This window comes from Lissotriton vulgaris, chromosome 8, assembly GCF_964263255.1.
Source record: "Lissotriton vulgaris chromosome 8, aLisVul1.2, whole genome shotgun sequence".
NCBI lineage: Eukaryota > Metazoa > Chordata > Amphibia > Caudata > Salamandridae > Lissotriton > Lissotriton vulgaris.
The window spans coordinates 1,179,009,012-1,179,034,130 of record NC_141696.1 but is presented as its reverse complement, the minus strand read 5'-3'; the positions used below and the strand labels follow the sequence as shown (position 1 = coordinate 1,179,034,130).

Genomic DNA, 25,119 nt, shown 5'->3' with positions numbered 1-25,119 from the left:
GGAAACTTCCCTAGTGTAGTGTAGTTCCTATTTTCCCAATAGGCTCTGCGCATTGGAATAACATAAACAGCAGTGTAGACGTAGGACTGAGGTCATCTAGGTCTCTACTGACTATGTTAAACTTAATTTAGGTTTGCGCCAGCTAGCTCAGAGGTCACTGGAAACTTTCTTGAATGAATAGGGAGGGATTAGCTTCCCTGGCTCAGACCAGAAGGGATTCAGTTTCCGACAACCGCATAAACATGACAACTTTGCTCCCTCAGAATAAGAGGGTATCTCTAGAGTCGTGTGAAAACAATAGACAGCTATTTCACTCAGTCAGTAGTGCATACTTAGTTTCACCAGAGTGCAGAGGAATAGAGAGACGTGCGTTTTCAATAAAAAGGTGTTATTTATTGAGCAGTCTTCTTCCTCATGCAAGAGAAATGAATTGCCACAATTGCAATACTTAAAGTAAAGTAAAGTGCGTACAGTAAAAGTAGTATTATGAAATAATACTGTAAAAGCATTAATATGGTTTCTAAGCCGTATGATACTTTAAAATGGATAAAATATATACATACATAAATACATTGACTAACGTACTCAACTGGTGCTTCTAACTAAGCCTACCCCGGTGTACCTGACCTAAGCCTAACACGTGGGAGGGGATGAGTAAGTAGCAGTTTAAGTTAAGTTGGTTAAGATAGATTTGCCAAGAATCTGCATCAAGAATTCTCTCAAGAGTTTAATCAGCTCCGTACCTTGGTAATAGAATGTGGGAGGTCTGGTATCTCTTTCCTCAGGACTCGATATTCCAGCAACCCGCGAGGGTAGGCTGGAAACACCGGAGCTGGATTTTCTCGGCTGGAGAAAAAGACAGCGTCTCTCAGTGCGTCAAACGGGAGGGGCGGCTTACGTGGGCTTCTCGCTTCAGCTGGGCTCTCGGGGAAGTAGATGGCCTCTCTGCTCCAAACCACCGTGTGTTTGCTTAAGGCAACTGTTGGTATTTTATACCTGGAAGGTGCCGGGTTTGACGTAAGGTTGGACATAAGACGTCACTAAGAACTAACAGCTCTTTCTGGACTTCAGGAGTTCTTGTTCAAATCAAAACAAAAGCAGGGGGGATTTCCCGGGCTGCTGGAGGCTTGGTTTGTTTAAAGAACGCGTTGTGCTTTCTAGGAGTCAATGGGTTTAACCGTGCTGTGCTTTGGACTGCATGGGCTATTACTGAATATGGATCTGATTCTTATGCCTTTATCAGGATATTATTGATTATAACCTCACAAGGGCATAAATCAGGAATATTGAATTAGAGTCCTAGATATAAACACGACACTAGAACCCATAGAAAATATGGAGGTGTCTAGAGGATTTTCTTAGCCTGAATGCGCATCTAGTCCAACCTTTATTTGTGGCAGCTGCACTTTGAGTGGGAATGGGATTATGAATTTCCCACTATTTCATTTCTAATTTAGCAGGTTTTGCCAGCATAACCCATGACCATCCATTTGAATCTCCATTGGCGACACCCATAGTCCCCTAACTTCTCCAACATCATAATTTTGTAAAATACAGTTATAAAGTGGATTTCTGCATCTGAAATTTCAATCTGCATCTATAAATGTCTACAGTTCATGTGTCCCTGAATCAGGATCTAGGCATTTACGCACAGAGGTGACACCATTTGATGACCTATTAGACACACAATGGCACAAAAAAGTGTGAATCAGGCGTAAACTTTTCTTAAATATTTTGAATGAAACCCTCTATAGACCTATGGATCCACTCTTCTACTGTTGTGTTTTTCCAGCATTGGAGCCCGCATGTGGCGTTGGGAGGACGGCCAGCTGCTGTTCAATGTGGACAATATGGCCACTACTATGCTCAGCTAAACAACATCCAGAAGAGGCCATTTGAGCAGCCACAGATTCCTCAGGGGATTCAAAGAGCCGGCGAGTATTATGGGCAGAGAGAACAAGTGCAACCACAGTGGTAAGTGTAATTTGTCATCCATTTATCTTGGGCAGTCAGTGTTCCAGAAAGATCTCTGGGTGCTTAATAGTAGCAAGTTATACCATATCCCTAATCATTTGATAAAACAGTTAGAAGCATAAGTAAAAAGCCCAAGTTAAAAGGTGTTGGCTATCATAAAATGTTGTTTTCATTTGAAAGCGTACCTTTAAATAGTAGAGGTTGAGTTACCCATTACTGCAATGGTGGTAAACTGAGTTAATGCCGAGCCCCCATTCCATAAAATAATTTGGTCAGACCATCAAATGATGTATTTGAGAGGCCTGACATACAATGAAATAGCAGAAAGTAAAATAGATTGTTGGGAATTTTCTGCAGAAATGTAGGTACTTCAGAATTCTTTTTAAATGTAGGCTTCATGTAAAATACTGCAAGCGAGTCAAACTTTTCAAGTGACATTGGAGGCAAGGGCATCTTAAAAGTCCAGTAACGTTGTTCTGTGTTGCTTTTTTCCCTTCACCACATGTGTGAAATACAAAATAAGTTGTGAGCGAGCCATGGAATCAAGCTACTTGAGTGTGAGGAGCATTTATTGTCCAAGAAAGGTTCACAAAAATCCATGTTAAATGGCTTCCATTTATTTTCTCACATTCATATATTTAATATTCCGACATTACAACAAAATCTAGGGATTCCTTTAAAGGTTCTTCTTAACAGATATACTGGCCAAATTCTATTGATTTTTAAATACTCTTGTGACATGACTGAGGTGATCCTTTCTGTCACAGCTACACAGCCTTCAGGACATTCCTTTACCAAACCCTGGTGACAATTGGTGGGGATGTAAATTGGTAATGGCAGCATGAAAACTGCACCCAGTAATTTTTGGGTGGTCCAAAATATCAAGATATAGGCTCAAAGAGGACTTACTTTTGTCTATAGAACTTCTACGAAAGAAAAGATTTTCAACATAAAAATAAACTATATAACTCAAACATCTTGTTTGGTAAACACAAAAACGAGTTTCCAAATCAAATGTAACACAGTAATAGTTGCACATTGAGATTATTAGTGGATCATAAATAGTCTTCATTTTTCTTTTGCTTTTTTTTATTGCATTCAATTGAAAATTATTGCATCAACCCCATATGTTTTGTGTGTATTCAGGCAAGCTCTTGATTGAAGAAAGGTTGTTCTATGTTTCAGCACCAATCTATTCCCCATAACCATGATGCAATTGAGGAAGCTGCTTCTGATCTCCAACATCTAATGATGTCTCATTTCGCGATCATTAGTGTGAGGAAAATCCCAGGACGTCTAGTGTACACTGTGAACAATCGGGATGGATCAGTAATCAAGCAGGAAAAATCAAGAATTTAACAATATCTATATAAAATATATACCTTTAATGAGTATTTGTTTAAAAACAACATATAGTGTGTGACCACGAGGTCAAACCATAAAATAAGAGTAAAAAATGAATCAATTACATACAGTTCTAATAATCAAACAACATAAAATTCATAATCAGTACATGAAAATTATACACAAAGATGCATGTAGTACATCAAATATTAAAAAGAGAGCATAAGAACTCGACGCGCGTTTCGGCAGTGAGACATAGAATAAATCCTGAAAATACATATATAAAAGAAAAATGTCTATTAAAATACAGTCCATATATCAACACATCAAAACAAGACCTTCCTTACTATCACACTAACCCTCCATTTCAATTTGTTCAATCAGTGGCAATGATTGGCAGAAAGATCTCTGTCGATTGTACAGTACCTGACTAACTATAACTGTTCATAGATTGATCCTTCATACCTGGTCTCAACCTATTATCCTAGAGAGACATAGCTGGTAACCTCTTTTTTGACCGCTATACATTAGCTATATTTCAAACGTTTACACTGTATCACCCCATTGGTGGAGGTTATAAATCTGAAGTAGATTGATTCATCATATATTATTATTATTTACAGAATGCAGACACATTGTGTCCACGATAGGAACTAATACGGAACCTCTGTCCAAATTTATTGACTCATACCTACGCCCTCATGTGCCTAAAAATCACCTCTTATATTAGAGATACAGGCTCAATGATATCAAAAATAGAAAATCTACCATTCGATCCCAACAAAAATCTGTTGGTGACGATGGACATAGAGGCGCTGTACAGCAATATTCCGCAGCAGGAAGCAATATCAGCAACCAGTTGGTTCATCGACACCTATAACATCTTATGTCCTAAAGACTTCCTACTCGACTTGTTACAGATTGTCCTCTCAGAGAATATTGTTGAGTTTGGAAACTCCTTATTTCGCCAAGTCAAAGGAGTCAGTATGGGGGCATCTGTGGCTCCCTCCATTGCCAATATCTATATGGCAGCTTTTGAAACTAGATTCATCTACAATGAGGTTGCCCCTTTTTATGAATCTATTTCCCATTTGGTCCAGATATATAGACGACATCTTCTTTATCTGGACCAATGGGAAAGATTTGCTTCTTGAATTTCTTGAGTGGATCAATCTGACAGATGTGAATCTCAAATTCACTGCTCAATATAGTGAAACCCAGGTCGAATTTTTAGATATTATCATTAAGAATCAAAACAATAAACTTATTGTTGATTTGTTCATAAAATCGACAGCGAGAAACACCTTATTGCATTTCAAAAGTTTTCATCCGCGGTGCCAAAGGGAGAGTATTCCCTTCTCCCAATTTCTCCGAGTTAGGAGGAACTGTTCCAATCTATCAGACTTCGATATCCAAGCCCAAACAATGAGACAGAAATTTCTCAACAGGGGGTACCCACACAGATTGATACGAGACTCATATAAACGTGCGAGATTCTACGATCGTGACCACCTCCTAAAAACTAAGACACCCGCAGCCAATGACCAACTGGTATGTATAACAAAACATTCCACTCTTGACAAGACAGTCAGACATATTGTCAATTCAAATTGGCATATCCTCAACTCCAATCCCACCAGTATTAAACTAGAGAAGCCTATCTTTGCCCATAGGAGAAACAAAAACCTTAAGGATCTCATAGTACATTCTCGTTTTACAACTACGAATACCCAATCAGAATTTCTACAGAGATCAATCAATAACAATTTCCCGGTTAGAGGCACTGTCAAATGCTCATCTTGTAAATCCTGCAGTAACATCATTGAAGGTGAGTTTTTTGAACATAATGGCTGTCAGACTTCTGCCCAAGACATGTGGAATTGTAAGACTATGAACTGTATTTATTTCATTTTGTGCCCATGCCAACTTGGCTATGTAGGTGAAACCTCAAGGTCGGTCCAAACCAGGCTCACAGAACATAGGTCGGCTATCCGTACAAACAAACAACTAGCCCCCCTAGTGAAACATTTCAATGAAAATCACCATGCTCCAGATGACTTTAAATGGCGCATTTTAGAGAAAATCAGACTCCCAAACAATAAAGGTGGTGATCTAGTAAGAAAGAAAAGGGAGGTGTTCTGGATTTTCTCCCTGGGAACGTTCAAGAAGGGCCTCAATGCCGAGATTCTCTGGGAGAACGCCATTCTTTAGTATCCGTAAGTAACCGAGTTTGAGTCATCCCTAGATCTTTCAGTTTCGATAGGGTTCGGTGGCAATATTGCCAAGTGAACACGAGCTAACCAAACCTATTGGGAAGGCTATGTCTCTCCGGCAATGGATTTCATTAATACCTATATGTTCTGTACATATCGATCACATGTAATGATTCTTAGAACCTTGAACACTTTGAATATTGGTAATTCGGGGGGGTTTTTCAGAATTATTATAAATATGTATAAGATTTAGAACATTATACTTCATACACCATTCATAGGTGAAGCAGACATGTTCCTTCAACTAATATATAGGCATATGAAAATACCTCCCTTAAATGAGCCCCATTCTTGAATTCTCCATCATCATTTAAGGATAACACATATACTCTACATGATATCTCTCGTGTAGGACACCCCCTATCTTTATTATATAGATACATGTTTGAAATACATGTATATGCATCTATAATACCGCTATTTTTCTTAAAGATGAATAGATCTAAAATATATAAAGAACATTCCAAATAACGTTGTATAGGGCTTTAGAATACCAGGTTCTATATTAATTATATATCCATTTAAAATGGATACGCTATCATCGTGAAAACGATTTTAAAATCTTAAGTAATCAAACAAACCCGAGAGTGTTCAGGCGCCATTTTGGATTGGGACGTGTTAAGTACGACTATTTCCATAGTAGTCCCTCGTTTAGATCTATGAAGATCAGTAACAACGTTGGGATTTTCGCGCCAAGAATTACGTTTAAATTGGACCCTAATTATCCTGCAGCTATCTTCAATTTCCGTGGAGGTCGGGTCACCACAACACGAGCGTCGGAGCAGCACCACCCTGCTGTCCGCCCCCTGTCTATTTTCCTAAGGTAAGAAATCCGTCGCGCTGGGTACTCTAAAATCTCTTCCATTTAGCTAGAATACGGATCCAAATGTAAACGTTACTGACTCCCAACCGTTACTCTTTTTACAGAGACGGCTGATCTATTTTCTGTGTGGAGGTCGGTTCCCCATAAAACGAGCGTCGGAACAGCACCACCCTGCTGCCCGCGTATTGTGTATATATTTAAGGTAAGAACCCAGGGCACTCCGAGATCACTATCACCCTAGTTTCATCACGAACTGAGATGCAAACTTTACTGATCCTCAACCGTGACTCTTTTTACAGAGACGGCTGATCTACTTTGCACGTGGAAATCGGAACCACACAACACGAGTGTCGGAACAGCACCACCCTGCTGTCCGTCTATTGTTTATTTATTAAAGGTAAGAATCTAGGCGTCCCAGGCACTTTAAATATTCTCCTGAAATTATGCCCTAACATGGATTGTGGTTGAAACTGAGATTGACCCGCATTTATGATTCTATCCACAGAAACTACTTTTATCTTTCCTCGAATCTACTAATACCGAGCAAGACTCACCGGATCACAACTCTGGTGCATTGTATAAATATCCAAGGTAAAATAGACGCTTAGTAGTTTTCGATGTTACACAAGTTCCACTAATAGAGAAAGTACTTAATATTTATGCCGACTACAGTAACTATCAAGTTCCTGTAGTAATGTTAATAATAGAGGTTTTTTACACACACTTCTATTTCTTTGCCCTACCAGCATTATTGTGACCATCGCCTGTATAAGTGATCACATCTGCGCTACGTACATAACCTACTCCATCGAAAATATCAAGGTATATATATATAACGCACTCGTACATAACTGTGGAACTGTATTAGGGTCCCATTAATACGCACTATTTACTGTGGATTTAGAAGTAATTATAACTCTGAATGGTTATCGTCTGAGATTCCCCTCTTCCTCATTTTTTTTTAATATTGCTCGCCTCTAATTCTCTACCAGTTATATGACTGTACTTGGAAACTGTATTAAGCCATATCTGGTCTAGACTCCATCTACCCAAGTATCGGTTGCCATGTACTAATGTGGAGATCATGTAATTATATATCCTCAAAAGTCTATATGAATAGTTAGCAACCTATTATGCCATCAACTAAAGGCTGTAGCATTTCAAATATTCCCTTTTTCCTATCCCCTCCTTGTCCCCGATATATCCCATTCTTTGTTATTATAGGACTATCCACATGTCTTGCGCAGTATGTTTGACCCATTCAGTCGCATTCTTTAATAACCTCATCTTAGGTCTGTTCCTGTTTAAGTTATGTCCTCTCTTATATTATCAGGTGTTTTCCTTTGAAATTAATCTTATCCCATCCTAACTACAGAGGTTGTCACCTTCCATCATTGTTACTGCATGGATAGAGCGTCCAATGTTTGTAAGTAATCTCTCATGTACTGTAAACATATTTTCGTGTCTGCATTATGTAAATAATAATAATATATGATGAATCAATCTACTTCAGATTTATAACCTCCACCAATGGGGTGATACAGTGTAAACGTTTGAAATATAGCTAATGTATAGCGGTCAAAAAAGAGGTTACCAGCTATGTCTCTCTAGGATAATAGGTTGAGACCAGGTATGAAGGATCAATCTATGAACAGTTATAGTTAGTCAGGTACTGTACAATCGACAGAGATCTTTCTGCCAATCATTGCCACTGATTGAACAAATTGAAATGGAGGGTTAGTGTGATAGTAAGGAAGGTCTTGTTTTGATGTGTTGATATATGGACTGTATTTTAATAGACATTTTTCTTTTATATATGTATTTTCAGGATTTATTCTATGTCTCCTGAAGAAGGCGGTTCACTGCCGAAACGCGCGTCGAGTTCTTATGCTCTCTTTTTAATATTTGATGTACTACATGCATCTTTGTGTATAATTTTCATGTACTGATTATGAATTTTATGTTGTTTGATTATTAGAACTGTATGTAATTGATTCATTTTTTACTCTTATTTTATGGTTTGACCTCGTGGTCACACACTATATGTTGTTTTTAAACAAATACTCATTAAAGGTATATATTTTATATAGATTTGTTAAATTCTTGATTTTTCCTGCTTGATTACTGATCCATCCCGATTGTTCACAGTGTACACTAGACGTCCTGGGATTTTCCTCACACTAGTTGTTACCCTGCCCTAGGAGTCTATATACTACCCAGGGGGTCCTTGCTGTCTTCACTCATTTCGCGATCATTACACCCACACCTAGTAGGGTCAGCCCTCCCCTTGGGACTCCAACCTCATCCATAATTCCCAACTGAATTATTTTGGGAGAGAAGGCGAATGGGCGCCCCAACACCAGTGATATTGTGATGTGTGCTAGTAATGCGTAATTTCAGGGTATTGCCCTATGCTATGAAGGAAATCACCTTCAACTATAGGGCATCTTGTAAAAGTTTGGGGACTGAGACAAGACCCTCTTAATAACTACTTTGTTAGTAAGGTATGTCTTTTTTTTGTTTTTTTTTGGTCCTCATCTCACCTTTCAAGCCTCTGCGGGTCTTATGAAGCCGCCTTCTCAGTCTGACGCCCCCACGGCTTACCGCACTCGCTTGGGTCATCCGACCTGCCTCTTCTTTTTGTAAGAGGCCCTGGTGTAATCATAAGACCAAGGATGTTTACAGTAATCTTAGAGTCTTACCCCAGCCCATGAGAGGGTGCCATATATTCGTTGCCTTGTCCTTCACTCCATCATACTCTAACCGTGACATGGTGAATGCAGCTTTGAGCCAGTATTCCCTTTGGGGGGGTAGGGGGTCCTTCCACCTCTTGCACACCTCCCTTCTAGCCAGCAATATCAAATACAGTAATAAACCCCTATCTTTCTGAGAGAGGGTCTGGCTAAGGCGTCCATTATCTCCGAAAAACACCAAAGACATGTTGATTTCTATAAGGATTTTGAAAATGTCTCGTATGATATCTCCCTCCTCAGCCCAAAATTTTACAAGTGCTGGACATTCATAGAAAATGTGTATGTCATCTGCAAGAGGTGTCGCACACCTAGGGCATTTAGGGGCGGGGTGTGGGGCGAACTTTGCAATTTTTCCGGGGGTATAGTAAAGTCTATTAATAACGAAGAAATGTGTTTTTTTTAAACAAGCAGGCTTGACATATCTGTACATAATCTTTAGAGATGGTTCATATAGGGAGTCTGTTTGCGGCCCAAGTGGGGTATCTATCCAAACTCCAGAGAAGGGGGGTACCGCTTGGTCTTCAACATCCAGCAAGCTGTTATACCATATAGATATTTCTTTATTGAGTGGACGGTTAGCGCTCAACAGGTCTTCAATATCTCTGTTCCTGCCGGTCTCCCCCTTTTCTGCTTCATACCATGATGTTAACTGCATGTATTTAAATCTTGAGAGTCCTTGCCCGATCTTTACCTTTAGGTACTCCCATGGATGAATCCCCCCGGAATCCAGCAGTTCAGACCAGTTTGTAATACCTGCCCTTCTTATCGGCAACGCCAAACTGTCCTTCAGACAGTCCTGTGTACCTGGTGCATCCCATACTGGGGCATTCTCAGAATGGTACCCAATGCCCCAGCTGCGCCTGAGCCTATACCATAGCTCCAGGGCTGCCCTCAAAACCTTCAACCGCACCCTCTTGAAAAACCTTGGTGACCCAAACTTGTACAAAAAGGCTTTTTTTATTGCATTCAATTGAAAATTATTGCATCAACCCCATATTTTTTGAGTGTATTCAGGCAAGCTCTTGATTGAAAAAAAGTTGTTCTATGTTTCAGCACCAATCTATTCCCCATAACCATGATGCAATTGAGGAAGCTGCTTCTGATCTCCAACATCTAACGATGTCTCATTTCGCGATCATTACACCCACACCTAGTAGGGTCAGCCCTCCCCTTGGGACTCCAACCTCATCCATAATTCCCAACTGAATTATTTTGGGAGAGAAGGCGAATGGCCGCCCCAACACCAGTGATATTGTGATGTGTGCTAGTAATGCGTAATTTCAGGGTATTGCCCTATGCTATGAAGGAAATCACCTTCAACTATAGGGCATCTTGTACAAGTTTGGGGACTGAGACAAGACCCTCTTAATAAGTACTTTGTTAGTAAGGTATGTCCTGTGTAAATATTTGCTTGTACCAGGCTCAGTCTGGCTGATATTACAAACTCTTGGGGTGCATCACAGCATCTCTACAATCAGCCTCATCCACACGCCCAGGTCTTTCTCACATCATGTTCTGTAATCAGGCAGGACAGATGGGGAATTAGAAATGAGAGAGCAATATGCTTTCAAAATGCCACTCCTGTATATAAATGTATCTCAAAAGGGCTGCCTTCTTGTTGCATTAGCATCTGTGATCAATGGGCTTCCAAAGCGTGTCTCAATTGCAAATATGTGAACAATTGTGATGCATGAAGTTCATATTCACCCTCTCATGTGTCGAAGTATTTAGTGTGATCTCCCTCTAATATATCTCTCAAGATATTTCCCAGTCCGGTCCCATGACTTAAACCCTTGCAGTCGTACTGCATGTGTCAAGTATGTTCCATTCCAGAGTCGTGTTTGTTTGGTAAATCTACCCTCATAGCTCATCCATTGGAGACCTTTAAGCTCCATTGAACAGGAATCTTGGTTCTTAGAGGAAGTGACCCTGGAATTTGGCACCCGTGTAAGAGTTTCATCATGTCTGTTTCTTCTAGTAGATCTCGTTCTGCCTGAAGTGCAGGCTCACGTTCGTCACTAAACAACCACTCGTAATTGGTGAGCCCAGTATTGAAGGCGCATTTCTGCCATGCCCAAATCCCTTTCAAACATTGAGTGAGTACATTCATTTAATACAATCCAAGAAGGGTTTATTTGCCCAAAGAAAACCAATTGTGTTTGTACAAAATCTCTTCTGTATCTATTAAGGGTAATTTTGAAAAATATAAGGACCCTGAGATTAGAACCATTTTCTATAGGGCGCCCCTGCTTAGTACAGTAATGGGAAGTGTATTTCAATTCAATGTGTCTGGTTGTGTCTCTTCCCACAGGGGTGATATTTAATGCCCAGCATTGCAGGGGGCCGCATGCAAAGACTCACCACACCATCGGGCAGCCGTGAGGGAAACAGCAGTGATTTTGGCAGATAGGGAGCGCCGGGAGACTCCCTGAACTCTGACCCTGTTGCTTCCACATCATCGGGCAGCCGTGAGGGGAACGGCACTACATCCCCCAGAAGCCTCGGGGGCGGCGGCGCACCTGTGACGGGTGCAGAGCGCCAGGAGGCGCTACTTAACATCTCGCGCCCTCTCGCCCCGCGAGTCGCGCCCGTGGGAACGCCCGGGGCTAAGCCCGGGCAAAGGGCGGGCCGTCTGTGGCCGTCAGGGGCAGGAAGAGGCAGGGCCAGAGACCCTGTGCAAATTATCCGGTGACCCTCATCTCCCCGGTAAAGTGACTGGAAGTGCTTAAGGACTAATTGTAACTGCTGCGCCATTAACATTGGGTGTTGAGTCCATTGGCTTAGTTTGCGAATAGGTTAGCTCTCATTAAAGTATACTTGTATTCATGCCGGGGTCAAAGAAGGACAAGGCTATTGTGGGGGCTGGCTCCATTGACAACTTTTTAGTAAAAATGGTAAATAAGATCAATAATGATAGAAGGGCTTCCCTGGGTAGAAGTAATCTTTCAGATCAGGAGGGTCCTTCCCCCCCCCCGGAGGTTCTTTCAGTGACTGACATTGTCACCGATATCGGACCCGAGGTAGTCAACGCAGTGGAAGCACTGATTCACTGGGCTCCAGATATAGAAGTCCTTGACAAGTCTCTCTCGGATTCGGAGGAGGAGGTGGTACCTGCCCACACACACACTAGACCCGTTAGAACTTGCAGGAAGCAGCAAAGCAAAAGGGGGGGAAGGCACACTTATAAAAGAAGGGTAGATACCCATCTGCCAGACAACCACACCTCCCCTGAGTCAACTGCGACCTTGGAGGGTAAGAACGAGGCAAATATAATCCTGAGCCCAGATCAGTTTGGCTTGTTAATTCGTACCTTAGAAGCCAAATTCGAATCAAAACTAGCGGAATCTCTCCAACCTCTAGTGTGCAAGCTGGATAATGTTACCGCAGAGGTAAAAAGACTAGGAGGATTGTTAGCGAAACAGTTAGCCCACATAGATAAGGTTAACACCCCACCCCCCTCTACTAGAATAGACCCCCCTGAGAGTGGTGGGAAGAAGGTAGCCAAGGTGGATTAAAAAACGCATGCCTCACAACAGTCTACCAGAGTTGACCTAGAATCCCCCGGTCCTTCTGTTCCACCCCCACTCCCACCAGTTAGGTCAGTAGTACACCCAAAGCCAGGGCCTGTTACCAATACGATTGCCGCCCCAAGTAGGAGAAGCAATTTTATGAATCTCCCCCCGGATTGTGCCCCCTATGTAATTGTATTGGCAAACGTCCCGCCTCAAAACTCGCTTTCGGTTGAGTCACCTGAGTAGTCACATGATTCCCTCAAAAATAAAGTTGTATCTTGGTTGAGCTCAAATTGTGGTTTTCCCACAAAATATGCAAAAGAAATTATCACAACGAGGAGGGCAAATTGGATTGGTCCCACACGCAAAACCAGTAGCGGTGATTGCGTGATAGTAAATTTTAAATATCCTCAACATGTGGCCACAGTCCTGCTAAGGGCAGCCTCGATGACTAACGATGACAACAGCATCTGTGTGCGTCCTTTGGGATATTTTTATAATCATCTTACAGGAGCCCCCACCCCTAGCCTAGGATTGAGTCCCTTTACACCGTTTGGGTCTCGCTCCAATTGTCTAAGTCAGGGACTAGGTAGGGAGAACTTCTTTAGATTTGGACCTCACATCGCAACACATAACAGGTTTGACGCACTCTCAGGACTTGAGATGTGCGATTGACGGGGGGCCGGAGAGGGTATGGTTGATGAAGCTATAGTGGACCCTGCCCCTATGGCTCCTGTACCTTCTTCTGCTAACTATGGATATAAACCGGTAATGGGTACCCCTGACAAGGGGGATAAGGTCAGGCTGTTAAGTTGGAATATTGCCGGTCTACGGTCCAAGAGAGGAGACCCCAACTGGATAAACTTTGTAAAGCTATATGACATTGTCACCATGCAGGAGACTTGGGATATGGAATGCGATTTTTGGTTAGATGGCTTTACTTCATTTTTTGTACCTGCTTTGCCCTCTCCAGCTGGAAGGAATAGAGGGGGGCTTTTGATGTTGGTCTCGGTGAATGTAAAGGGTAAAATTATAAAGGTTGATTGCGCCACACATAATTTCCTTGTTATAGAGGTATCCTTGGTTGATGGCAGCAAAATACTCTTCGTAAACTGTTATAACTCACCACATGGCTACCCTGCTAATGAGCATTTAGTGTGGCTAACAGATTTTTTAACTGCCTATAGGGAAAAGCAAACCACTTATTGTCATTTTATTTTGTTGGGTGATTTTAATGTACGTTTGTGTTCAAATTGTGACCTAATCGATCCAGATGGCCCTGACAGTATTCCCCCCCCGCATTTTGAACATAGCCAGAAGGGGGAGGTTCTTACTAGCTAGTAATGATCTGTATGAGGCAGAGTTTTATGATAAAAGTTCACGTGTAGCTACATATACTGGAAGGGACTAAGAATCGATAATTGATTACATTTTTCTATCGTTAGGTCTTCTTAAATATGTGATTTTATATAATGCTTTACCCATGCCATTGAGTGATCACAACCCCGTGGGGATGGAGTTAGCTAATGGTTTCTCTCTACTAAATTCTTCTGTTACTCCACAGGCTGTATTACCAGTTAAAGCTAAAGATCAGGGGAGGAGGATAAAATAGGGACAGGTAGTTCCAGATGATTTTTTCCTTAACATAACGTCAATGGCTGCAGAAGATTTAAATATTTGTGTCAATCCTCTCTCTAAGGGTGAGGAGGTTTTAACTTCCTTTGAAGGTATCTGTCGGTTAGTGGCCATGAATTTAACAGCTAAAGGCCAGGGAGATAAAAATAGACCGGTAATGGGCTGGTTTGATAATAACTGCAGTAAAGCCCATAACCTCCTTAAAAAAGCACTTAACGCTCGTCCGAGGGATAAAGTCTTAGTGGTGCAGCTCAGAAAGGATTATTCCAGGGCAATCCAAGCACGTAAAAATTAATTAAAGTGTGAAGCTTGGGCCGAGCTCATGGACAAGGCTACCTTAAAAAATAGTGCCAAGTTTTGGTCAATTATTAATACCCCATTGTTCTCTCGTGACCAAAATGCGGTGTTGGAACTTAACATCCCTGAGGAAGACTGGCTTAGCCATTTTGAAAAAATCTACGGTAGTAACATGGAGCAGGAATCTTTTGAGGTCCCTGCGTCCGAACTCCCCTTGGCGCCAGTTAGATTTGATACAGTTGAAGTCATTAAAGCAATCGAGAGTACCGCGGGTCGAAAGGCCCCGGGCCCTGATGGGGTTCCCTCTGATATGTTTAAGGCAAACTCTTTGTACTGGGCTGATATTTTAACTAAAGTTTTTAATGCCTCAGCCATTGTGGGATTTCTTAAATCTTGGTCCAGAGCTATTATAATCCCCGTGTTTAAAAAAGGCCAGCGGGGAGACCCAAGATGCTATCATTGTTGGACTCCTCTATTAAAATCTTAGGGAAGGTTGTCCTGGCTAGAATAACATCTTGGGCAAATGGGAATAATATTCTGACAGATGTTCAATACGGCTTTAGAGCGGGGAGGAGCACGGAGGACCAATGCCTCAATCTTCACCTCATAATATCCAAGTACACAAGGGCAAAAAGGGGATCCATATTCCAAGGCTTCATGGACCTATCCACAGCCTTTGATCTAGTTAATAGATCAAGGCTGTGGACTATGCTTTTGAAAATGGGCCTTGATTGCTCATTGGTGCCTTTCCTGGCGGAGTTGCATAAAGATCTGTATGCCGCCATAAGGATGACAACAGAGGGGAAATGCACAGCGAGTTTTAGGTCCTACAGAGGGGTGCGCCAAGGCTGTATTTTGGCCCCCATGTTATTCACGTTATACGTGAATTTATTGGAGGCTAACATAACAGCTGTCACTCAGGATATTCCGTGCATGGGGGGTACGCCAATTCCGGTGCTCCTCTATGCCGATGACGTGGTGCTGATAGCCAGGACCCCGATTGCCCTGCAAAAGCTGCTTGATTCCTTTGGAACTTTTATGTCCAGTCTAGATTTGGTGATTAACAGTGGCAAATCCCATACAATGTCAGTGGGTTGCTCTAAAAGTAAAGATAAAACCTTTTTCTGTGGCAGTGAGGTTATCTCTAGCGTAAAGGTCTTCACCTACTTGGGTGTAGTATTTGATCAAAGGGGTACTTGGATACCACAGCTAACATCCAAAGCGAATGCGGTGAGAAGTTCTTCCTCCGCAGTTTTGGGGTTCGCTAAAAGACTAGGGGGGAAACCCACAGAGGCGATCCTGGCTATTTACAAAGCCAAGACAGTCTCCATTGCAAGATATGGGGCTGCAATTTGGGGGTTTGTAAAACCTGACCGCATCCAAACGGAGGAAAACAAATTCTTGCGGTCATTGCTTGGCCTACCTCAGTCAACAGCGACATACTCCCTACACCTTGAGCTAGGACTGGGATACATCACAGACATGTTAAAACTAGCACCCATCCTGTTATGGATTAAGCTCTGGCTAAATCCGAACCTTAGTCTTAATCATAAGATCATAAAAGATTGTCTCAAACTAGATCACATGAGGGATATTCAGTGGTTGTCCTATGTAGAGACCTTGGCTGTGAAACTAGGACGCCCTGAGATTTTTGCTAGACCAGAATCCCTGTGTAAAGCAGATCTAGTGTGGGTGAAGATTAACTTCACTAGGCTCTGTGTTGCCGAGCGTGAAGCGGATGAGCTAGGTAAACCCTCAGTGAGGGCACATGTAATGGTAACCACATCTCCTGAGTTGGCTCCTTATTTGTCAGTGGTGACAAACTTTTTCCATAGATGGTTACTGACAAAAATTCAGTTTCAATCAAATCCATATGGTTCTTTGGGATGTGAAAGGTTGGTGTAGGCTTGAGGATTCTACTCCATGTAAATGTGATGACCAGTCCGCCCAGGACACTGCGCACTTTTTGTTTTTTTGCCCCTGGTATTCCGAACCCCGGAATCGGTTTGTAAAACCAATGCTGAAAGAGATGAGATTTTCTCAGTATAAGCCCGCATTGCTATTTCTGCAAATGATGGAAACCCCCGTAATTATGTACTGTATCGCCAGTTTTCTGGCTGCATCTGTAAGAATCAGGAGATCAAGATTGGACTCTTAACGCTGAAAGCTAACTATTCTGTATCATGTATTTAAATAATGGATTGTTGGGCTCGAATGGAAATGGAATTGTGTAATTGTCTTTTTATAACGGGTTTTAATTGCCATTATGACTGAAATTGTCTTAATTGACTTTTAAACATGTTTTAAATAGTTTTATAAATATCTAGTATACTTTTATGATTTTAATTAATCGAATAAAGTGGTTTTGACTTGACTTGACTTGACTTGCAGGGGTCCGAAACGAAGTGTATTCCAAGGTATTTGAAGTTAGATGTTCGGACAGCAAATTAAGTACACCACTCATAAGTTGTGTGGTACCTGGGTGGATTTTAAGAAACGCACGCTGAAAACAAAATTGCACAGATGTTTCTAGGAGACATACCAGGCTATCCATATTCACTACTGGAGCAGCGCAATTTTAGTTCCATCCTTACTCGTCACAAAAGCGCAATATATACGTACAGATTGCAGCATATACTCTGTGTCTAACTTTATTGATAATAAGTATTCAAATGTACTACTGAAATGCTTTCCCTGGAGAACACTAGTGATTCTTAAACATGTGTTTGTTGACGTTTGACCTAACCGTGAAGAAGTGTAATTCTTCTACATATTTGCACTTATGTCTCAAGTTATGTTGCATTTATTTAAATGTGCTTTTCCGGTGTAACCATGACTCAATTTCCTAAGTTACATTTTTACTGTTGCACTTATTTTGAAGTAAAACATGCATATATAATCATGTATTCAAAGTTCACATTTAGTGCTTAACTAAACCTACTTGACGAGGCCTACATTTCGAAATGTATTTTTCTGTTTGCCTTTACGTTCTCTACTCTGCCAATGCGGTTTCAAGGCTCTGTTAGTTAGAGAAAAGTGTATTATGTATCAGTGATAGGGGGGTCTGAGAGAGAAAATATTGGCAGAGATGTGGAGAGCTAAATTGGCTTAGGACGCCTCCTATTCATCATGTATCCGGAACGGTGTGATACTCAAGGTCGTTGTGAGTGTCCAGGTTTCATTGAATGGGAAAATCTGGATTTGTTGCCATCACAGGGTAAAGTTCACCACCATTGGTCCCTGGATGGATGGTGTGAGGACCGGGTGGCTGAGTATGCATCTGTGTGTTTTAATTAACATATACACATATATGTTAGTCTTTAGAGCAGATCCTTTGGACCTTGGGAGTTACAGACCTCTCTGCTTGCCCTATGCTTGCGAGTGTATGGCTATATGCTAAACACTGGATTCCCTTTAGAGGATTTCTTCTGAAACCCACACTTTGCTTCCACCTTCCTGCATTTCTAAATTCCCAGCTGAACTTTTCTTATGGACCCTTTTGTGGTTAGATATAAGGCTTAGGCTTCTTCTTTAGAAATATTCATGTTTAGCAGAGTTTATCAGAGGAACACCGAATTGCATTCTTTCTGTATCTGGATTATTCTGACTGCAGTCTTTATTGGCCTTCTGTTGTCAAGCCAGAATCCGTTTTGGCGCTTTAACCCCTTGCGTGCTGATGACAGAATGGTTCCAGCATCAGCATCGGTTGAGCTGTGCTGATGACGGAACCGTTTCGTCATGACTCCGCCCGCGCAAGGCGGAGTCAGCACAGGCGGAAAATACGCCCGCACGCAAGGGGTTAATATGCTTGTTGTAAAGCTCCACGTTCATAATATTTACTCTGCCTATTTACTGGATTGATTATTTGGGTGTAATGAACTCACTTAACCATAGCCAACGATTCCTGCTCCTTATTGTGTGGCCAAATGGGCTACACAAATTTTAAATTGTTTTATTGCATGCTAATCTCTTTGCCTCATGGTCAACCATAACTGGCTATTGCATGGAAATGTGAACCGCGTTCTAATGCACCATCACCTTACTCAGGAATGCTATCTGATTATGGTTTTTGATTATATTCTGCCTCTTACCATTTTAGCTCTTCTTTTCTCATTATGCTGGTTAGATTTCACACCTAGAAATGAGATGGTAAGCTAAAAGAAACTCATTGCCTGGGGCCATATAACTGAATGTTTTAAGCATTTCTGCTATGTGTGTAACAAATAACATTTTAAGGCAAATAATACAGGAGCGTGGGATGGCAAAAAAGGACCTGAAGAAGGAGCTCGGAGCAAGGTCTAGCATTTTGTGGAGCTACCACGGTTAGCTTCATGTTCAGTGAGGACAGCAAGAAATGTCGACTGAATGACCTTCAGGCTGCTTTGGGCAGATTGGCTAGGTATTAGATTATAGATTCTGTGTGATGCACAATTTAGAGCACAGTCTCTAGGTCCTATTCCACTAAATATACTAATGAGAGTTATGTAAACCTCCAACCTCCACCATATCTAATAAACTGCTTAAATAAAGGCACTCAGAATACATATCTTAGGCTCACATTAATGTTAACACCTTATTGAAGGTCAGTCCTGGATGGCATCTTTATAAAGGGACCTGCCAGCTCTGTGACAGTAGGAGTGAAAGCCTACCACACATTTTGTGTTTATGCCGCGTGCCTGGTGCACATACCCTCAGCTCAACTTTTGAAGTCCTCTTGAACAATCTTTTACCCAAGCTATTGTTTAGGGTTATCATGTATTTTGATTATGCAATACAGCTACCAAAAAAGGTAGAGACCTCTTCCACTATATAATGAATGTTTTCTGCCCGAAACCTATCAATGTGAATGACTATGTGTGTGCATTTATTGTGGTTTATTATTTTAAATGTTGCCTTTCTAACACTTATTGTACAATGTTGTCATTTATTTATTCATGTATTATCTGCTAGTAAATAGCTGTGCTATCATACATTTTCACATGAACTTTAAATCGTAAGTGAATTATTATTTTGTAATGATTTGTATTAATAATTCCATAAAAGATTATGGCAAAGTGTGAAGCAAGCTGTTTTCACATTTGTTGCTTTTTTACGTGATATTAGGTATCGAAAATACAGGAAAGTTGATACTAGGTATCATGCTGTGTCAGTTTGTTCAATGTTCTTCCTTACATAAGCATAACTCATAGCACAAAAAAGTATGCACTATTTATTTTAGTTAAAAATAGTAATGGACAAAGAAATCTCTATTAGACATATAAAATGCAGAATATATATTGTATGTTCATTTCCTCTAGTTGTTCACATATTTGCATATCTCTATGTAGCATGTCATGGGGCACAATGTATTTGCTTCATTCTACCACAGTTTATGTACCAGCGCATAGTTTCTTTAATATGGCTTCAGGACTGGAAGTGGTATACATGACTAGTCCCTGCCACAGTTTTAGGCTGACTGGTGTCTTAAATATGTGAAAAGCCAAAGCAGCAGTATATAACTTCATTAGAACGTGGTAAATGGTTGTTTGTGACTGTAACTGGAAGGGTGTATGCTGATTTTGCCTTTAAATGTAGCAACATTTGATAAAATTCCTAAAGTAAACACCAAAACATGACAAAATAACACAATACAGATCAACATTACACAAATAAAACACAACAGAGCACAATATAATAAGACAGTCAAAATAGAATGCAACACAGCATGCAAAGTGAATGACACCAAGGCAGTGCATGAATGTAGTACAAAAACATTACCACCACAATAAATATGCACAAATGTTCTTGTCAAGTAGTACCACATCCCGAAATCTTATTCATAATACATTGGTAAAAAGTGTTTACACCAAGCATTGTTTTATTTACTACCAAGGACATGAGTTAGAGCCTTCCAAAAATGTGTTGTGATCCGGCCCCACGAGTCCTATTCTGAAACAAAACTGAATCCAAAATGTTGGTAGAGATTATTGCAGCCATTGGGTGATGACTGGTGAGGGTGAACTGGACAACGCTGGGTGAAGAAATGTACAAGCCTGGTGGCAATTACAGAGAAATCAGCAAAGTTCTTTTTAGTAGTACTAATTGGAAGGCATGATTCTATAGAGGCTAAACTGTAAATGATATTGATTATATGGCTAATTCTGCAGCCCCAATGCCGGTTGGCTGCCACTTTGAAAAAAAATGGTTTATTACAAACATATTAAAATATTCTCCATACAGGTGTGCAGATTATCTCCAGAGACGGTGGGAAGCGCACCAGTATAAAATGAAAGTTGAAAAGCAGCTGGTAAGTAAACACTGAATGGCAGAGAAATGGTGAGCCCAACATGCTATTCGATTCCAGGGCTTGAAGAGATTAATTATGTAAATTGGTCAGTGTATTGATCTATTGTTTTCAAATTTGTACTCTGCCATTGTGTATTTAACACTTTCTAAGAGCTGCTCCCGTAATAGAAAAGTGGTCCCTCTGGCTATGTATTTTGTGCACACTGAACTATCAAAAATGGTGTTGTTTCCAGCAGAGATGCTTCCTGGACTGTGAGAGTGTTACTCCAGTCGAGTTGGAAAACACTCTCTTTTTGATACTTACACATGTCCAGTTTTATGTTGTGTAAGCCAACCATGATTTTCCTTCCATACAACCACTGACCTACATTCAGGACTAAGCAAGTAAGGGGTGAGTAGAGGTAATGTAGTCATACATATAACCACCCTTTTGATGCTCTTCTGCACCTTAAAAATATCTAGGCTCTTGTCATTCTTCTGTCCACCCAACTGCCTCTCCATTTCCATTTGTTCTAATCAGTTTATTGTCATTTTGGTTATGCATTTCTCATGTCCCCAACTTCCTCTCCATACCCCTATCTACGAGGAAATATTTGCAAGCCTGACCTGTCTTACTGCCACCCACCATGTGCCTCTCTTTGGTTCATTCCCTCCACACTCACCCACAAACAATGATACATACCCACCTATCATACCGTTCCCCTCCTTCTACGTTCTCCTTTTCTCCTTCCTGAAGCAGAGAGTGAATCTGATACAGCAGAACGGTGAGCGCCACTGCACACCACACCAGCTCTACCACAATGACAGAGCAGCTACCCGGCTACCCGGCGTTAGCTCCTTTCCCCTGCTACTCTTGGATCTCTCATTCCCAGCAGCAACAGGGGAAGAGAGAATTGGAGATAGTGCAGCAGCACCCCACCTCACCTCTCCCCTAACCTTTGAAAATCCACAGGATGAATGGTAACCTTACAGCAGGCAGCGAGCATCTGCCTTCCCTCCCGTTCCTTCAGTCTTTGGTGACCTGAGCACACATGAGGATAGATGACAGTACAGCCCCTGCCCCTGGTCCATATCCCCAGAGTGAGTTGACTTCTTAGTCTGTTGTGACTGCAGCAAGCCTTAACCCACTCAGGTCTAAGACGATATGGGGTTAGGGATGGCATCCCTATGACATGATGGCATTTGAGAAGCAACTTGATTGTCAACTGCAGTGATGTCACCTTGATTAAGTCTCAACATTAAGTGAAAACCCAAGATGAAATACCAAAACATTTCTATGCATTTTTGGGCAAGGTGTAGTGAGTTGATATTGTCTTGTATCAAAACGTGCCTTGTACCAGTGACCTTTTATCCCTAATAAAAGATCCTATCGTAAGTCAGAAAGATCTTACCGTCTCGCCAAATGCCTGTTGCAGCCAATTCCCAAATCACAAAGACGGAGTATGAAATGCGCGTCCACAAATTTTTCCTATTCGAACTGCCTTATATAAATAGTTTGAGATCACAGTTGTGTCAATATAAATCATTGAACTACAGCTGCACATGCAAATCTTTGAACAAATGATTGAACAGATATCAACACCGGGCGTGGTGCGGCATCCAAGTCACAAAGAGGCAGTTGTCCCTTTTGGACAGCTTCAATCTTATAAATGGTGGCAGGCGGACTCGGGGGTATATGACAGTGGCGTATCAAACCATTGCATCAATCAATCAATCAATCCATCAATCAATCAGTATTTGTAGAGCATGGATATCACTAGCGAGGGTATCCAGGCACTGACCTGCTGGACTTAGTTGAAGAGCGAGGTCTTGAGTCTCTAACTGAAATCTGACAGCAAGGGTGGGGTGGACAACATACAGGTGGCATTAAGATTAATAAAAAAAAGTCACTTACCTTGCAGACTTGCCACACGACGTCCTTCTTGCTCAGGTGTCTTCGCTCCTGGAAGCTCCGGACCAGGAAACTTTACTCTCCAATCCTTGCACGTCTCTCAGCATGAGAGAAGCATCAGGATTGGAGGGAGCGGCCTCTTGCAGCCCTCCTAAGAACACTGGAGGCCTGCATTTTCTCTAACCTAGCTTTCTATGACAGCTAGGTTAGAGAAGTTTAAAATGCGCATGTCTTTCCTCCACGACGCAAGACGGTTAGACAAAGAGGCATGCACACTTTAAACATAAGTGCAGCGCTCCCTGCTGCCACTTGGCAGCACTGGCCCCGCCCTGTTCTGACACTGGTTTCAGGACGGGTTGCTTCAAAATAAAATGGTAATAAATAAACTTTATTACCATTTTATTTTTGAGCTGCCATGGGGCATTTGTTTTTAGGAGCAAGGGACGCTCCTCTGCTCTCATGGAGGAGCTGCTCCTGATAAATACACAAATTGTGGGCTTTAGGTTGGTGAAAAGTCCCAATGAAAACGGGACTCGCAGGTAAGTGCTTCAGGGTTTATTGAACGAGATACATCAATGTGACCGGCAGAGATAACAACCAGCCAGCTACTGCCAGGACCACCCCCAATATTCTCATTACATCTGAGCAATGGATGGCAGGGTGGCTCACGCGCCCACATTCTAGACACAGAACCCAACACAAAAATAGTGATGTAAGGAGCGTCTAGTCCACAAAAAATCACCAATCAAATATTGAAGTCCGTGTCAGATTTTTTCTTTTTAATTTCTTTTTTCGTCAAAAGTTATTTCTTTACAGTTCGAAGCAAGAAAATTTCAAAATCCAAATTCCAACATAAATGTTCATCAATCCAATGCAATGATTATTTCATCCAGATCAATAGTTTAACACAAAAAGAACAGCCTTAGTTCAAGAACAGCCTACACGTTTTGTCCTCCTTAGGACATCATCAGGGCTGTAAAGTAAAGAACAAAAAAATCACAATCCAGTTCTTAGCATATCAGCAAATAACTATTTATCATTCCATGAGAACAATATTATAATAATAATATTAAACCATTTTTGGATACCCATAATCATCCTGCCCACATAACATTCTATACTGAAATCGTGTAATACATTATCCACCCACTATGTCAACATATCCCCCATGCTCATCCAAATCACATAATATTCAAACAATACACCCTTCGATCCAAAATGAAGATACCTCATCAAACTATACAGCTTATAAATGCTGGTATTGCATCCTTCTTCACTTTGCACAATAATGTATTCTTCACCCTAATCAAGTACAACTAATCCAATTCCAACCCAAGTAATACCTTATCAATATTATCCTTCTGTTTTATTGCTTTTCAAAACCGGAACCCCTATATAGTAAAAGAGCTGCCCTGTTACCAATAACAATTATGCGAACGATGATGTGGTTCAAATAACCTCATATCTATCCTACAGTTATAAACTGGAATTCATCCCTAATCAATATTCCTTTGTTCCAATCATTCCGATCCCATACTTTAGTTCAAGAACAGCCCAAGTCCTAATTCCAATTAGTCAAACACAAATAATCATAATTCTCACAATTTAAATCCTAATTATTCATACTCCTGGCTCCGTGATTAAGTGTCCTGAACTCTTATTCCAACATAAGTCTGCCATAATATAACATAATAAGAAGAACACTCGCATCAGAATACTGTTTCTAAGATAGTAACAGTGTTCACCTGTGAAATATATTCAAACCCCTTTATCTAATTCTCACCTCAGTCTCCAAAATGTCCACTTCCTAAGTTGAAGCGTCGCTGACAGCAGATCCTGATAAATCTGCTGTAAACTCAAACCCGCGCCATTCCTTCTTTTTAAACACTCCAACCACCAATCCCGTTTGCGCGTTTCCATTCCCTATTAACAACACAACTTTTTCCAATGCGGTCCGCTATGGTGCGTTCAATCAGGATTTCTCTTGTCCTGAAATACCAATATTGTCCATTCATACACTCTATTTTTCAAACACCTGGTTCCCATTCTGGTCCTCTACCTTCTTTCAGCTCCTCACTGTTCTTTCCTACCGGAAACACTTCTTTGTCCAATCATAATTCACCACCACATTATTTACAATTCGGGTGAAAACAGGCATCCCATGAGAGCCTTTTCCTAACAATCAGCTTCTTGCCGATCCACATATTAAATACCATCTAACAACTCAAAGCTATACGGTCTCGATCCTTATATAATGATTCAGGAACCTGTGTATATATTATGTTCCTAATGACCCGTTGCTCTTTAAAACTTTTCAATATTACCAACGATC

The 25,119-nt window shown here is 41.1% G+C and overlaps 1 protein-coding gene across 1 annotated transcript in view; it reads left to right on the top strand.

Annotated features, from left to right (window-relative positions):
- Positions 1-25,119, top strand: part of LOC147698455 (serine/threonine-protein kinase Nek5-like) — a 70,884-nt gene that overhangs the window by 7,068 nt on the left and 38,697 nt on the right. The window contains exons 2-3 of the mRNA XM_086936244.1: positions 1,793-1,974; positions 20,831-20,897. Coding sequence (XP_086792370.1) covers positions 1,793-1,974; positions 20,831-20,897 — 249 coding nt within the window. The remainder of the gene's footprint in view (positions 1-1,792; positions 1,975-20,830; positions 20,898-25,119) is intronic.